This window comes from Artemia franciscana, chromosome 19 (assembly GCF_032884065.1).
Source record: "Artemia franciscana chromosome 19, ASM3288406v1, whole genome shotgun sequence".
NCBI lineage: Eukaryota > Metazoa > Arthropoda > Branchiopoda > Anostraca > Artemiidae > Artemia > Artemia franciscana.
In genome coordinates this window covers 73425-89254 of record NC_088881.1, presented here as the reverse complement: position 1 = coordinate 89254, position 15830 = coordinate 73425, and the positions used below count along the sequence as shown (strand labels likewise).

Below are 15830 nucleotides of genomic sequence, written 5' to 3'. Positions count from 1 at the left end.
GGGAAAAACTGAGCGTGGGAGGGGGTGTGGGTGCCCTCCAGGTTTTTGGGTCACTTAAAAAGGGCACTAGAACTTTCAATTTTCGTTAGAAAGAGCCCTCTCGCGACATTTTAGAACCACTGAGTCGATACGATTACCCCTGGGAAAAAAAACAAATAAACACCCATCCGTGATCTGTCTTCTGGCAAAAAAAATGCGAAATTCCACATTTTTGCAGATAGGAGCTTTAAACCTACTGCAAGGTACTCTGATAAGCTGAATCTGATGGTGTGATTTTCGTTAAGATCGTAGGACTTTTAGGGGATATTTTCCCCTATTTTCTAAAATAAGGCAAATTTTCTCAGGCTCGTAAGTTTTGATGGGTAAGACTAAACTTGATGAAACTTGATTTCATTTTTTAGAGTTTCTGTTACTATTGAGCCGGGTCGCTCCTTACTACATTTCGTTACCACGAACTGTTTGATAAAGGTTTAGAAAATTCGTACAAATTTGTTTCCTCAGTTACGTGGTATAAACTTGACAAACCTAAAACCTATAATAAAAAAGGAAATGACATGAGATATATTTTGAAAATGCATTCTTTGGAGTAAATTCGTCAAAATGCATTATATTCTTTTTTGAAGAGATGCCAGAATATTTCTTTAGTTTGTAAATAAAGCACAGGCTTTCATTATGAATATTGATATATTTATGTTAAGGTTTAATTTGAGTTAGGAAGCTTTAGCCTTAAACTCCACACTTCGCGGTATCTTCCTGCCTCCCTAACTAGCCGGAATATTTTTAAGATCTAAAAAAATTTCACTGTCAGGTAATTTCCCTGTTGTTTTACAATTCCAAATACTTACATATAAGGGGCTTAAACCTCTATATGGGCTTCTCTGCTTGTTTTGTCGCGAAAGAGGGATGGGGACGCCAAAGCGAATACATGTGAATGGCAAAGAGTAGGGCCAAAATGGCAGAGAGTAGAGCCACCTCACCCCATCTGTAGTGCCTGGGGTAGTAGCCCTAGCTGTTCTCTTCCCCTTTAAATGACTCTGAATAAGTAAAATAGAAGCCCATAAACCTTTATATGTACAAGAATTGTGAAAAATGAGGATTTACTGTTTTTTAATATGTAAATTTATCATTTCTATTCAATTATTAACTAATTAAAGTTTAAATTTCAAAAGATAAAAAATATCATAAAACTGATTTCAACCCCCCCCCCCCCCCCGCTTCTGTATCTAGACAGTAGTCTGAATTTATTTCCAACGCATAGTTCTGTCTAAATATCTTACACAAGATTTTTAGATGGAGACTCAGTTATATTTTCTGCTATAATATATACATATATATATATATATATATATATATATATATATATATATATATATATATATATATATATATATATATATATATATATATATATATATATATACTAGCTGTTGGGGTGGTCCCCAACACCTAGTTGGTGGGGCGCTTCGCGCCCCCCCAAGCCCCCCCGCGCGCGTAAGTCGTTACGCGCCATATTAGTTATGCGCCATTGTAGTTGTGTCCCTGTGTCCCACCTGTGAATATAGATAGATTTATATATGTGTTTCAAACTACGCAAAAATTGCGAATAAACAACATTCTTGGCTTTCCCATTGTCTGTGCATATGCAAAGCCGTATGTACTAATAATGACGTCATATACAAACGCTCTTTTTACAAACAAACAAACATGCATCCACATAACTCGTTTTTATATAGATAGATACAATACAAATTAACTGCGTAAAACTTGCGAATAAACAACATTCTTCGCTGTCCAATTGTCGCTGCATATAAATACATTGTCAGGTTTACCGACCCTCGAACATGCAACGTACAATTGTCCATGGGAAAAACAATCAGGATTAAGATCTATACCACATTTTTCTAATGATTGACCTTGAGCTTTGTTAATGGTGATTGCAAATACTAATCGAATTGGGAATTGCAATCTTTTAAATTGAAAAAGCAGATCCGTTGGAATCATTGGAATGCGAGGAATAAGAACAGCCTCACCCTCATAAGGCCCTGTCAAGATTGTGGCCTCTATTAGGTTTTCCATTGTTTTTTTTACGGCAAGTCGCGTGCCATTGCAAAGCTTTGGTGGGTTGATATTTCTTAAAAGTATTATTGGTACGCCTATTTTTAGTTGTAGCACGTGTGGTGGAAACCCTGAAGGATCTATGGAATTTAAAAATTCAGATGGATAATTAACCGCTTCATTTGGTTCCAAAACTGTGTCGACTGACTTGTAAAGGACTGCCTGGTCTCGAATCTTGTTCAAAACAATATTGTTGATTTCGTGGACGTCTATATTTTTGGGTGCGAGAATCGCTCTTTCACTTAGCCATTTATTATTTTTATAATTTTTTAGAATATTCGGAAATACTTTTTCAATCAATTCATTTTTGGACGTCACTAAATTACAGAAATCAGCAGGTAGTTGTATACGTCCTGAAATTGAGTCTACTGTTTGACCAGAGTCATCGTTTTGCAATCAGACACGCATATTTGTAGTTAATTTTAATATTTTTACGTGTGCCTATAAATTAGAATTTTTTTGGCAAGCATTCATTTCGTCTGCAGGAGTTAAACTACGTAAAAATTGCGAATATACAACATTCTTGGCTTTCCCATTGTCTCTGCATATACAAAGCCGTATGTACTAATAATGACATCATATGCAAACGCTCTTTTTACAAACAAACAAACATGCATACATACAACTCGTTTTTATATAGATAGATAGATAGATAGATAGATAAAATACAAATTAACTGCGTAAAACTTGCGAATATACAACATTCTTCGCTGTCCAATTGTCGCTGCATATAAATAGATTGTCAGGTTTACCGACCCTCGAACATGCAACGTACAATTGTCAATGGGAAAAACAATCAGTATTAAGATCTATACCACATTTTTCTAATGATTGACCTTGAGCTTTGTTAATGGTGATTGCAAATGCTAATCGAATTGGGAATTGCAATCTTTTAAATTGAAAAGGCAGATCCGTTGGAATCTTGGGAATGCGAGGAATAAGAACAGCCTCACCCTCAAAAGGCCCTGTCAAGATTGTGGCCTCTATTAGGTTTTCCATTGTTTTTTTTTACGGCAGGTCGAGTGCCATAGCAAAGCTTTGGTGGGTTTATATTTCTTAAAAGTATTATTGGTAGGCCTATTTTTAGTTGTAGCACGTGTGGTGGAAACCCTGAGAATAATATCTCGAGGTAAAAACTGATCACCGACCATAACGATGGCCACTTCGTCGATAGTTGGAGCATTGTATCTACGCACATGTTGGCCAGGAGGCGTTTTGTCAGCGGAAATAACAATTTTATGCGTATAAGTAGGCATCAAATCGATGGCTGTTTTGAACAGACGCACTAAATTATTATTTTCGTGGAAAAGATGTTGTAATTGGGAAACGATTGTCCTTTCAATGTTGGGAGAAATTTCACAACGTGCATTCAATTCAGAATTTCTATCACTGATGAAGTACAATTGTAAAAATTTATGATTCTCGCCTGAGAATGGTAGAAGAGACCCTGCTCTATGATAAATTTGCCCTTTTACTTTGAAAGTAGACATAAATTGATCTGGATTTTCAATTTGGGCTCCAAACGACGTCATTTGGAAACATGAGTTGTATTTTCTGATTCATTTATATTCCTTATGTCCCGGTGTCCCGGTCGTCATTTATATCCCCCTGTTTTATATCCCGCTTATTTTTCTGTTTTTTCCTTTTTTTAGTTTTTTTTTTACTTTTTTAGTTCTTTTAGTTTTTACGTTTTTTAGTTTTTTTTAGTTTTTTAGATGAATTTTTTTTTTTAGTTTTTTACCTTTTTTTCTTTTTAGTTTTTATTGGTTTTTACCTTTTTTAGCTTTTTATCTTTTTTATTTTTTTTTATTTTTATTTTTAATTTTATTAGTATTCTTTTTCTCTTCTATTTTTCATTTTTCCTTTTTTTTAGTTTTTTTTAGTTTTTAATTTTTTAAGTTTTTTCCTTTTTTTAGTTTCTTTAGTTTTTTTAGTTTTTCGGCTTTTTTATTTTTTTATTAGTTTTTAGTTTTTTTGTAGTTTTTGCCTTTTTTTAGTTTTTTCAGTTTTTTTTTAGTTTTTAGTTTTTTACCTTTTTTAGCCTATCCAGGATTTGAACCTGGGACCTTCATTCTCCGTTCTGACACCCTCTCTCACCGAGTGACTACTCCAGCATGTTCATTTTGGTGTTTTAAATGGTATATTATTAACCAAATTAATGTGTTTTACAATATACTAAGCATCGTCATAACAAAAATGACGGCAACTAATTTCATGACGTCAGCCGAAACATGACGTCACCTGATCCACAGACCCACAGACAGACAGACAACTTATTTTTATATATATAGATATATATATATATATATATATATATATATATATATATATATACATATATATATATATATATATATATATATATACATATATATAGATATATATATATATATATATATATATATATGTATATATATATATATATATATATATATATATATATATATATATATATATATATATATATATACATAAATAAGTTGTCTGTGTGTCGAGTGACGTCATGTTTGTGTGTCCACTGACGTCATGTTTGTCGACTGACAAAATTACAGACCGGGACATCGGGACAAAAATGACGACCGGGTCACCGGGGACATAGGGAATATAAATGACGACCGGGACACTCAAAGAGAAAGCGACCGGGACATAAGGAATGTTCGATTAGCAATAACCATCAACAAAGCACCGGGACACAAATGACGACCGGGACACAGGGAATATAAATGACGACCAGGACACTCAAAGAGAAATTACAGACCGGAACACCGGAACACAAATGACGACCGGGACACAGGGAATATAAATGACAACCGCGACACTCAAAGAGAAATTACAGACTGGGACACCGGGACACAAATGACGACCGGGACAAAGGGAAACAACAACAACGGGGACGCCGGGGGGCACAGGGGGATATATAATTGACGACGGGGACACAGGGAATGTTCGATTAGCAATCACCATCAACAAAGCTCAAGGGCAATAATTAGAATAATGAGGTATAGATCTGAATACAGATTGTTTTTCCCATGGACAATTATATTTTGCATGTTCAAGAGTCGGTAAACCTGACAATCTATTTATATGCACAGACAATGGGACAGCCAAGAATGTTGTATATTCGCAAGTTTTACGTAGTTAAATATATATATATATATATATATATATATATATATATATATATATATATATATATATATATATATATATATATATATATATATATATATATAAATAAGTTGTCTGTGGATGTGTCTGTCAGGTGACGTCATGTTTGGGTGTTGACTTTAGCGTAAAGAGTGAGGTATTGTGGAGGAGACGAGCCCCCTTATATACGTAAATACTTCTGTTAGTCTTAGGTTCTAACGCTGCTCCTTACTTCCACCAGAAAAAAACTTTTTTGATTTATTTTCCCATTGTTATTTTAAATAATGCTAGAATATCCTGCGGCCCCTTCATGGAAATTTTCTTCACTCATGATAAATCCCTCCATGGAACAATCCTCCCGCGTAACCCCCTCCCCCGATACCGTTTTGACGTGAAAAAGTCCTCCTGAAATCGTATGTACACGTCCCAATAACCATTACTTTATGTAAACAATGGTCAAAGTTTGTAACTTGCAGCCCCTCCCCCGGGGACTATGGGGTAGCTAGTCGTCCCCAAAGACATTATTGTTAGGTTTTTCGACCATGATGAACAAAATGGCTATCTCAAAATTTTGATCCAGTAACTTTGGAAAAAAAATGAGCGTGGGAGGGGACCTAGATGCCATCCAATTTTTTTGGTCACTTAAAAAGGGCACTAGAACTTTTAAATTTCGAATGAGCCCTCTTGCAACATTCTAACACCACTGGGTCGACACGCTCACCCCTGGAGAAAAGAAAAAAGAGAAGAAAGAAATAAAAATTAAAAAGGATTTTTCAGTTCAGTTCAGTTCATTCGGGTTTATTAAAACAAAAATTATAACAGTGATAACATACTTAATCTCTCGTCTCTATGCAAAAACTGCATGCTGAGTCCCATATCAGGGGATATTAATTCCTACTTCCTACTGACCTCCATGATTAAACTAGAACCGATTTGAATTATTGATTTAAATTAAACTATTATTATAAAAAAGCACTAAGTCTTATTTTCTTTTATTTTTTATCATTCGGAAAGTCAAATTCACGGTTTATTCAACTTTTGTTTTGCAATAGTTCTACTGTTGTTCTATTGGTATATGTTGAGGATGCCTTTGCATCCTCTTTCGAAAGTTTTCAAAAAAGAATATTTAGTCTTAAACCGTCCTAAAACTGAATTTTAAGAGCAAATAAGCTTTGAAGAGCGGTGCCAAAACTTGGCACGAGCAAACGTTCTGTATCAGAAAGTATAGAACATTTCTGGGAGTTTTTGATATAGGAACTATTTGATGAATAAGGGGAGGGGAACTATTGATTTTTCAAACCCTTGATTTTACCACTAAATTTTTATAGTTCTTTAAACAAGCTTCGTATTCTCATTTAACTACATTTTGCGTTTGAACAATTATTGTCAAATAATTGGGGCAAAATTTAACAAGTGTTTGTAAAGGCTCAATCTTAATTGGAGGGATTTAGAAAAAGCTCTAAGTGACTCATTAAAATTTCAGGTTTTGATAATTTTTGTAAGATTCAATGTAATCTATCCCATAAAGTTCAACTCAAAAAATTAAATTTCTACTTTCTTTTGCCGTCACGATTAATTTTGGCACAATAATCTCATTTGATTTCAGTATCTTCCTATATACAGGCATTAAGAAAAAGCTCTATAGACCTTCAATTGGTTAACGACATATCTTCCGTCTATGTTAACACATAATCCCTTTGGGCATTAATGAACTAAAATACCATAAATTATCATCAAAATTAATTAAAGCCAGAAATACCTAGATAAAGGCGGAGCTGACGGACATGTTTCGAATATAAAATCTTTTTGAATAAATATACCATTCAAATTTTAACTTTTGATACAAGATGGATAACACTTACTCAAATGTGCCTTTTGAGCAATATGCTTCTCCTTTGACTAAAAATATCTTTAAAGATATTATAAAAACTACCATATTCGACGACCGAACGAAATAACAAGGTTAGTCATTTTGTTTGATTTAAATATTCCAGTTACCCTAAATTAACGATGCATACACTAGTTACAACTATTGATAATGTAAAACATTAATATTTTAAAATTGATTGGACAACCCCGTTCAAAAATTGTTTGGAAGATTTTGTGAATATCTGTAATTGAGCCCTTTTAAAATTTAGTAATTACATTTCATTTAAAACTTTTTTTTTAATATCCTGCATCTCCTCTGCTGAATTAATTCACGTGAATGAGAATAAGAGAAGCTTGCCTTATTAATCTTTATCTTTACATAATTCATTGGGCTAGTCGGGAAAAATAAGTATAATTAGACACATTCAAACAGATGGAAGCGATGATCTCAAGCTCCTACTCTGCAAAATGTTGATTCTTTTTTGTGTAGGGGGCAGAAGAAGAATCCACGTATTTATTTGTTTTTATTTTAATTATTTTTTTATTTTTCGTGTTCAGTGATCCGATTTTGTACTTGCATTTTTCGTAAAACATTCAGAAAATACATTTAAAAAGAGGGAACAAAATTTAAGCTTTAGTGTAAAGAGCAAGGTTCTGACGAGGGGGTGTACCCCTTCGTATACGTAATAAAAACATGAGAATACAGAAGTTCGCTACGTAAGCTAATTTGTAAGTTACGTATATCTTTTACTAATAAAAACATTCGTAAAAAAAGTTAAAAGTTCTAATTGCCTTTTTAAGTGACCAAAAATCAGAGGGCAACTAGGCCTCCTCCCCCGCTCCTTTTTTCTCAAAATCATTCGATCAAAACTATGAGAAAGCTATTGAGCAAAAAAAATATGCAAAATTCGTTTTAATTATTCATCTGCGGAGAGCCAAAATCAAAACATGCATTGATTCAAAAACGTTCAGAAATTAAATAAAAAAATAAAGTTTGTTTAACGGAAAGTAAGGAGCGACATTGAAACTTAAAACGAACAGAAATTACTTCGTAATGTTACTTCGAACATCAGTGGAGCCCTTGGATGGTACCAGAGATAACAATTTCAAAGCCCCTCAGCATTAACGATAAACCAGAAATAGAAGAAAAGAAAGAAGAACCAGCTCCAGAGATTCCTTATCATGAACATCAGTGGAGCCCTTGGATGGTACCAGAGATAACAATTTCAAAGCCCCTCAGCATTAACGATAAACCAGAAATAGAAGAAAAGAAAGAAGAACCAGCTCCAGAGATTCCTAATGAAGAACATAAGTGGAGCCCTTGGATGGTACCAGAGATAACAATTTCAAAGCCCATCAGTGTTAACGTTAAACCAGAAATAGAAGAAAAGAAAGAAGAACCAGCTCCAGAGATTCCTTATGAAGAACATCAGTGGAGCCCTTGGATGGTACCAGAGATAACAATTTCAAAGCCCATCAGTGTTAACGTTAAACCAAAAATAGAAGAAAAGAAAGAAGAACCAGCTCCAGAGATTCCTTATGAAGAACATCAGTGGAGCCCTTGGATGGTACCAGAGATAACAATTTCAAAGCCCATCAGTGTTAACGTTAAACCAAAAATAGAAGAAAAGAAAGAAGAACCAGCTCCAGAGATTCCTTATGAAGAAAATCAGTGGAGCCCTTGGATGGTACCAGAGATAACAATTTCAAAGCCCATCAGTGTTAACGTTAAACCAGAAATAGAAGAAAAGAAAGAAGAACCAGCTCCAGAGATTCCTAATGAAGAACATCAGTTGAGCCCTTGGATGGTACCGGAGATAACAATTTCAAAGCCCATCAATGTTAACGTTAAACCAGAAATAGAAGAAAAGAGAGAAGAACCAGCTCCAGAGATTCCTTATGAAGAACATCAGTGGAGCCCTTGGATGGTACCGGAGATAACAATTTCAAAGCCCATCAATGTTAACGTTAAACCAGAAATAGAAGAAAAGAAAGAAGAACCAGCTCCAGAGATTCCTAATGAAGAACATCAGTTGAGCCCTTGGATGGTACCGGAGATAACAATTTCAAAGCCCATCAATGTTAACGTTAAACCAGAAATAGAAGAAAAGAGAGAAGAACCAGTTCCAGAGATTCCTTATGAAGAACATCAGTGGAGCCCTTGGATGGTACCAGAGATAACAATTTCAAAGCCCCTCAGCATTAAAAATAAACCAGAAATAGAAGAAAAGAAAGAAGAACCAGCTCCAGAGATTCCTTATGAAGAACATCAGTGGAGCCCTTGGATGGTACCAGAGATAATAATTTCAAAGCCCATCAGTGTTAACGTTAAACCAGAAATAGAAGAAAAGAGAGAAGAACCAGCTCCAGAGATTCCTTATGAAGAACATCAGTGGAGCCCTTGGATGGTACCAGAGATAACAATTTCAAAGCCCCTCAGCATTAACGATAAACCAGAAATAGAAGAAAAGAAAGAAGAACCAGCTCCAGAGATTCCTTATGAAGAACATCAGTGGAGCCCTTGGATGGTACCAGAGATAAAAATTCAAGAACAAAGAAATACGAGTCTTGAGCAAAATAAACGAAAAGAGGAGGAATCCAATTTGTACATAACCTAAATTTAATGTTCACTGTGTTACCAATAAAATTTTGTTACGTTGAATCTTAAAGAGTTTTTTTTTAACCATATTATACATATTAGGATTTACATAAGATATATTTAAACACTTTCTAAACACTTTCTTCACTCCTTACTTTCAGTTAAAAAAACATATTTTTATTTAATTTCTAAACGTTGTTGAATTAATACATGTTTTGATTTTGGCTCTCCTCAGATGAATAATTAAAATGAAATTTGCAAACTCATTTTTTTTTTTGGCTAAATTGCTGTCTCGTAGTTTTGATCGAATGATTTTGAGAAAAAAAGGAGCGGGACAGGCGGCCTAGTTGCCCTCCAATGTTTTGGTCACTTAAAAAGGCAACTAGAACTTTTAATTTTTTTCGAACGTTTTTATTAGTAAAAGATATACGTAACTTACGATTTAGCTTACGTAACAAACTTCTGTATTCGTATGTTTTTATTAAGTATATAAGGGGTTTCATCCCCTCGTCAATATCTCGCTCTTTAGACTAAAGCTTATATTTATACCCCTGAATCACAAAGGCCGTAGAATAAATAGCTCCAATTACTAAAAATATTCTAGCCTAAAGAGCGAGGCATTAGGAGGAGGTGAACACCTCATATACGTAATAATTTTTATTCGTTTTAAGTTTAATGCTGCTCCTTACTTTCAGTTGAGAAAACTTTTTCATATGTATTTTTTCATTGTTTTTTTTTAAATAATGCTAGAAAATCCTGCACTCCTTTCATGGAAATTTTCTTCCCCCATGACAAATTCCTCCATGGAAAGTTCCCCCAACATATCCCACTCTTCTCAACCCCTCCCCCAACCAAAAAATTCCCCCTGAAAACGTCTAAATAACCATTGCTATATGTAAGCACTGGTCAAAGTTTGTAACTTGTAGCCCCTCCCACGGGGACTGTGGGGAGTAAGTCGTCCTCAAAGACATAGTTATAAGGGTTTTCGACTATACTAAATAAAATAGCAATCTCAGAATTTTGATCCGGTGACCGGGAAAATAGTTAACATGGGAGGGGACATAGGTGCCCTCCAATTTTTTGGTCACTTAAAAAGAGCACTAGAACTTTCATTTCTGTTAGAATGAGCCCTCTTGCAACATTCTAGGACCACTGGTTCGATACGATCACCCCAGTGAAAAAAACAACCAATAAACACGAATCAGTGATCTGCCTTCTGGCAAAAAATACAAAATTCCACATTTTTGTAGATAGGAGCTTGAAACATCTACAGTAGGGTTCTCTGATATTCTGAATATGATTTTTGTCAAGATTCTACGACTTTTAGGGGGTGTTTCCTCCTATTTTCTATAATAAGGCAAATTTTCTCAGCACGGAGAAAATTAAACCAAGTCGATATTTTGACCCGCAAGATCCATTGGACCAACACTTCCGGATTGCCGAGGCACAGTTTCAACGGTTTTGTAAAACCAGGGACGTTGTGGAAGTAACAGTTAATAGCAGCACAGTCCTTCAAACTAAATTTAAAGAAAAACAAACTGAGTTTCAACATAGATACGGACAAGATGCACCAGAAGCGAAAGCAATTCTGGCTTTCCATGAAACTCGCACATTCGATGCTATAAAGAGCATTCTGAGGAACAATTTCCAAAATGAGTATATTGAAAAATGTGACTATGGATATGGGCATTATTTTTCGGAATTCTCAGATGAGGCCTTACAATACTCTGGGAAAACGAAAAAAGCATAAAAAAACGAAAATACCAAAAAGCTTAAAAAAACATTAAAATATGAATTAAGGAGGCGTGAAGTGGAGGCCAGGGATAAAATTGCCGAGGATCTGGAAAATGCAGCTAGAAAGCATAATACTAAGATTTTTTGTTGGCATGTTAATAAACTTAGAGATCGTAGTCAATACGGACTTGTCACAGTTAAAGACGGGAACTGGGCCACAATTCGTGATAAGGAAAGAGTTTAAGAGAAATGGACAGAACATTTTAAGAATGTGCTAAACCAAGATAGAGTTACAGGAAAAGATACAGAGGAAACAGATGGAGCGATGATTTTGTGTTTTGTAATTTGTGTTTATATATAAGGACTCGATCAAACAGTTCTGGTAACGAACTGTAGTAAGGAGTGATCCGGCTCAATAGTAATTAAAACTCTAAAAAACAGAATTTTGATACCAATAGTTCCATCAAAAGAATTGTATTTTTTACGCTGATTCTAAATAGACAAGTTTCATCAAGTTTATTTTTACTCATCAATAGTTACGAGCCTTGTTTAGAAAATAGGGAGAAACACCCCCTAAAAGTCAAAGAATCTTAAAGAAAATCACACCATGAAATTCAGCGTATCGGAGAACCCTACTGTAGAAGTTTCAAGCCTCTTTCTACAAAATTGTAGAATTTTGTATTTATTGCCAGAAGACAGATTATTGGTGCGTATTTGTTTTTTCTTTTCCCCAGGGGTGATCGGGTGGACCCAGTGGTCTTCTAATGTTGCAAGAAGGCTCATTCGAAATTTAAAAGTTCAAGTGCCCTTTTTAAGTGACCAAAAAAATTGGAGGGCACCTAGGTCCCCTCCCACGCTCATTTTTTTTCCAAAGTTACTGGATCAAAATTTCTAAGATAAAAAACGCTGAATAACTAAGCCTTTGGGTTCAACATGACACTCCACAGCCCCACGGGAAAGGTGTTTAAGTTATAAAATGTGCCAATTTTTTGGGTACAGCATTTATTATTGGGAGGTTCATAACCTCCATAAAACACTATCAGCACTCGGAGCCTCAATATTTTAGAACAATTGTATAGTGTATAAGTGTAATGGTATAATTGCGTAACACATATTATAGCAATAGGTGTATAATGTATGTATCTATTTTTCACGAAAAGAGCACTATATTTTTTTTAAATTGCCACACTGACATTTTCTGGCTTAAAAAAAAACGATCTAGATAGGTCACGACTCCGCAAAAATTCGTTTCTTCCCAGAGGCAAACGTACTGAACATTTTCTGATAACTATGAGAACATGCAAAATTATACAAGATGACGAATGACTACGCTGCGAAATTATTGTGTTAACAAAAATATGCCTGTCGATCCTGAGGAGGAATCATCCGCAAAATACATCATGAAGCTGAGAAAACAGTAATCTTCCCAAATTTGACTTAAGTGAAATCGAATTAACTGAGGATACAATTTCCAGTGGTAATTTAATTGAACAAGTATCTAGGAATTGCCTTGCAAATCAAAATTAAAGTGGAATGAAGGAACGCGTTATCTTAGAGTCGCTCAACAAAGAAGTAAGCAAAATTAATGCTAAGGTTGATCGCCTCCAAGAAACCCACAAATCCAATAAAAGTTATCATTCTCTGAAGGATAAGCAGGAAAGAGGAATAGGGAGTCACAGTAGCATTTCTAAATTCAACTAAAATTGCTGATTCGCCACCTCATGACTTAAAACTAAAGAATAACACAATGCCCATGGCAATATATAGTTTAGATATTTAAAAGGGTATATGCAATGGAATACGCCTGTTTGTTACTAAATTATGTAATACCGTAATTAAAGAAAAAATAATAAGTGGGGGAAAAGCTGGAAAAGAAATTAACATTCTTTGAATCACGCTCGAGCCCGGTAAATATAAACTCTGATGTATCGTACAACGACATCAATTTCCACTTTAAGTGCAAATTATTTTAACTGTATCTCAGGTTATTAATTACAGGTAATAGTTAATATTTTTTAGTTTGTTATTTCAACTGAACACTTTATCAAACACTATTAAGTACTATAAATAAAAAAAAAAATTAGCATCAGACTGCAAATTAGTTTTCACATTTGTCTTAAATTCATCTTAAAAAAAAGACTGACCCCAGAATTCTTACATGAAACAATTTTTGTTATGGTACAAAAGTGATATATAGACTCTTTTTTTGGGTAAAATGAATAAATTTTGAGACCACACTCGCTAATCATGACAATAAGAGAAAATGTAGGACAAGAACAAAACAAAGAGAATTCATAGCCAGTGATAACAAGCAAAAAAAAAAATTGCAAATATCCTTTTTTTATTTTAATTATTGCTTTCTTCTTTTCTTGCCTCACAACTTTTTAATGGCCAGAGAAGACTCCAAGTAGACCTCCGCTAGCCGTTTTGAACAAAAAATAACGGAGTGGCAACTTCCTTGTGATTCTTCATTTTGGACTATCTTTTATAGTCCAACGTTTTCTCATACTGGGAACAATGACACACGCACAAAAAAAAAGAAAGAAAAAAACAGCATTAGGTGATAAAAACAAAACTGCTACTCACAAATATTTCAAAAAATAGTTTCGAAGTCGGTCTTCATAATATTCTTTCATTTTCTGCTCCTCATAGTTAATGATTTTTTCGTAAGTTAAAGCACTGGCTTCTTGAGAGCGAACTGCTTCGCCTTTTTGTAGGCTGTCCCTTTCAACAAGAATTTTTTCTGCTTTCCATGTCCAAATTAAATCATAGTCTTCAATCAGTTTCTATAAATAAAAATGGATTGTTGCTAGCTCTTTACTAGGTTGCACCTATTGCTGCAAATACAATCAAGTCATCTCATTTCTCTATTTTCACATAAAAAGAAAATTCTTTTGCCGTAAATGAAAATTACGACCTTAAATCCAAAAATTTTGTTATTTCACTTCTTTCTTTGAGCTAAAATACTAAAAAAAAGTAAACGGAAATTAGAGTCCTTGAAAATCCAAAAATTCGTTGCCTCAGAAATAGGTTTTATACTATTTTTAACCAGATATATATAATAATCTCTTACTAGGTTACTAGCTGCCGCTCTAACCCGGAAAGCTGGTCTTAATTACCTATTTGCTTAATACAAACCTCCAAACAGAGCTACAAAATCTTTTGCCTCGGAAAAGATATTTCGATATCAATAATAAAATTAGGTGGTAATTATCCATTTTGTGCTCGTATACATGACAATATCAGCAGTGGGAAAAATAATATAATTTTTTCTTTTTTAAGACTTTGGTGGTTAAAAGTGTACTGTTTTTTTCTGAGCTTGGAGAGCGGACGGAATTAGAGAAGTTATCAAAATTGAAGAACCGTTTGTTGATGCTTGTTAGACAGGCAGCATTTCAGAGGCGATGAAATATTTTTCTAAAATCAAAGAGGAGAATAAAATCGATCAAGGTGAAAAATAACAGAATATTTTTTTTCCTTTTTGCCTCACAGATTTTTTAAAACTATTCTATAGTTATTTCTGATATTTAAAAATTTTTTAAAAGTAAACATTCGTTAAGCAAAAACAACAAAAATGATGTGACAACTATGAAACATAAATCTGAAAAAAAAAAGCTGAAAACTTAAAAATTATGTGGCAATTGGCAAAGAAAGATGTTTTTACTATTTTACCTAAGAGTAGAACGATAAACCTTTGGTTTTAAAGATGTTTTTGTTTTTCTTACGATTTTAGCATTACAAAATTTTGTTTTTATGCTTAAAGTGTGGTTGATAGACCGCTTAAACGGCATTCAGAAATGCATACCAAGGACATCACAATGAAACAGATTCTGTCCCATAGACGCATCTTGCGTCAATTTGCACCTTAACGCTGGGATTTTAAAAGATTTTTATTAAAGCTATTTCTAAATTATGAAGTTTTTAAGGCGCTACCATATATTTTTCAATGTTGCCACGTTAAACCGTGAAAATAAATTAGTGAAATTAATTAGTTGTTTTTGGTAACACTTTTCGTCCGTAAAAGTCCAAACATTAAAAATTATGTTAATCCACTAACTCACTATACCTTCAAAACAAAGCTAAACAAACTCTTTTGGAACTTTAAAAGTTCGAAATTATGAAGTTCGTGAGTGTTGCGACGTTGAACTGCGAAAATAAATAAGCAGAGCTAATCAATTAAATTTTAAAACACCATTTTTCCGTAAACATTTAAACATTAACAATTTGTTGTCCCTAAAGCCAATTCTTAAACTGTGTGGTGGTATATGTTTTTAGCTATTTTTTTGCCGATTTTTCACCAAAGTTTTTTTTTTTAGAAGATTAGCATCTGGTACTATCAAAAACTGCAAAACTGCGTGTGAAGGTT

The 15830-nt window shown here is 34.1% G+C and overlaps 1 protein-coding gene across 1 annotated transcript in view; it reads right to left on the bottom strand.

Annotated features, from left to right (window-relative positions):
• The window catches only part of LOC136039629 (uncharacterized), a 122509-nt gene that overhangs the window by 74011 nt on the left and 32668 nt on the right, over nucleotides 1–15830 (bottom strand). The window contains exon 7 of the mRNA XM_065723527.1: nucleotides 14051–14250. Within this exon, the coding sequence (XP_065579599.1) occupies nucleotides 14051–14250 (200 nt within the window). The remainder of the gene's footprint in view (nucleotides 1–14050; nucleotides 14251–15830) is intronic.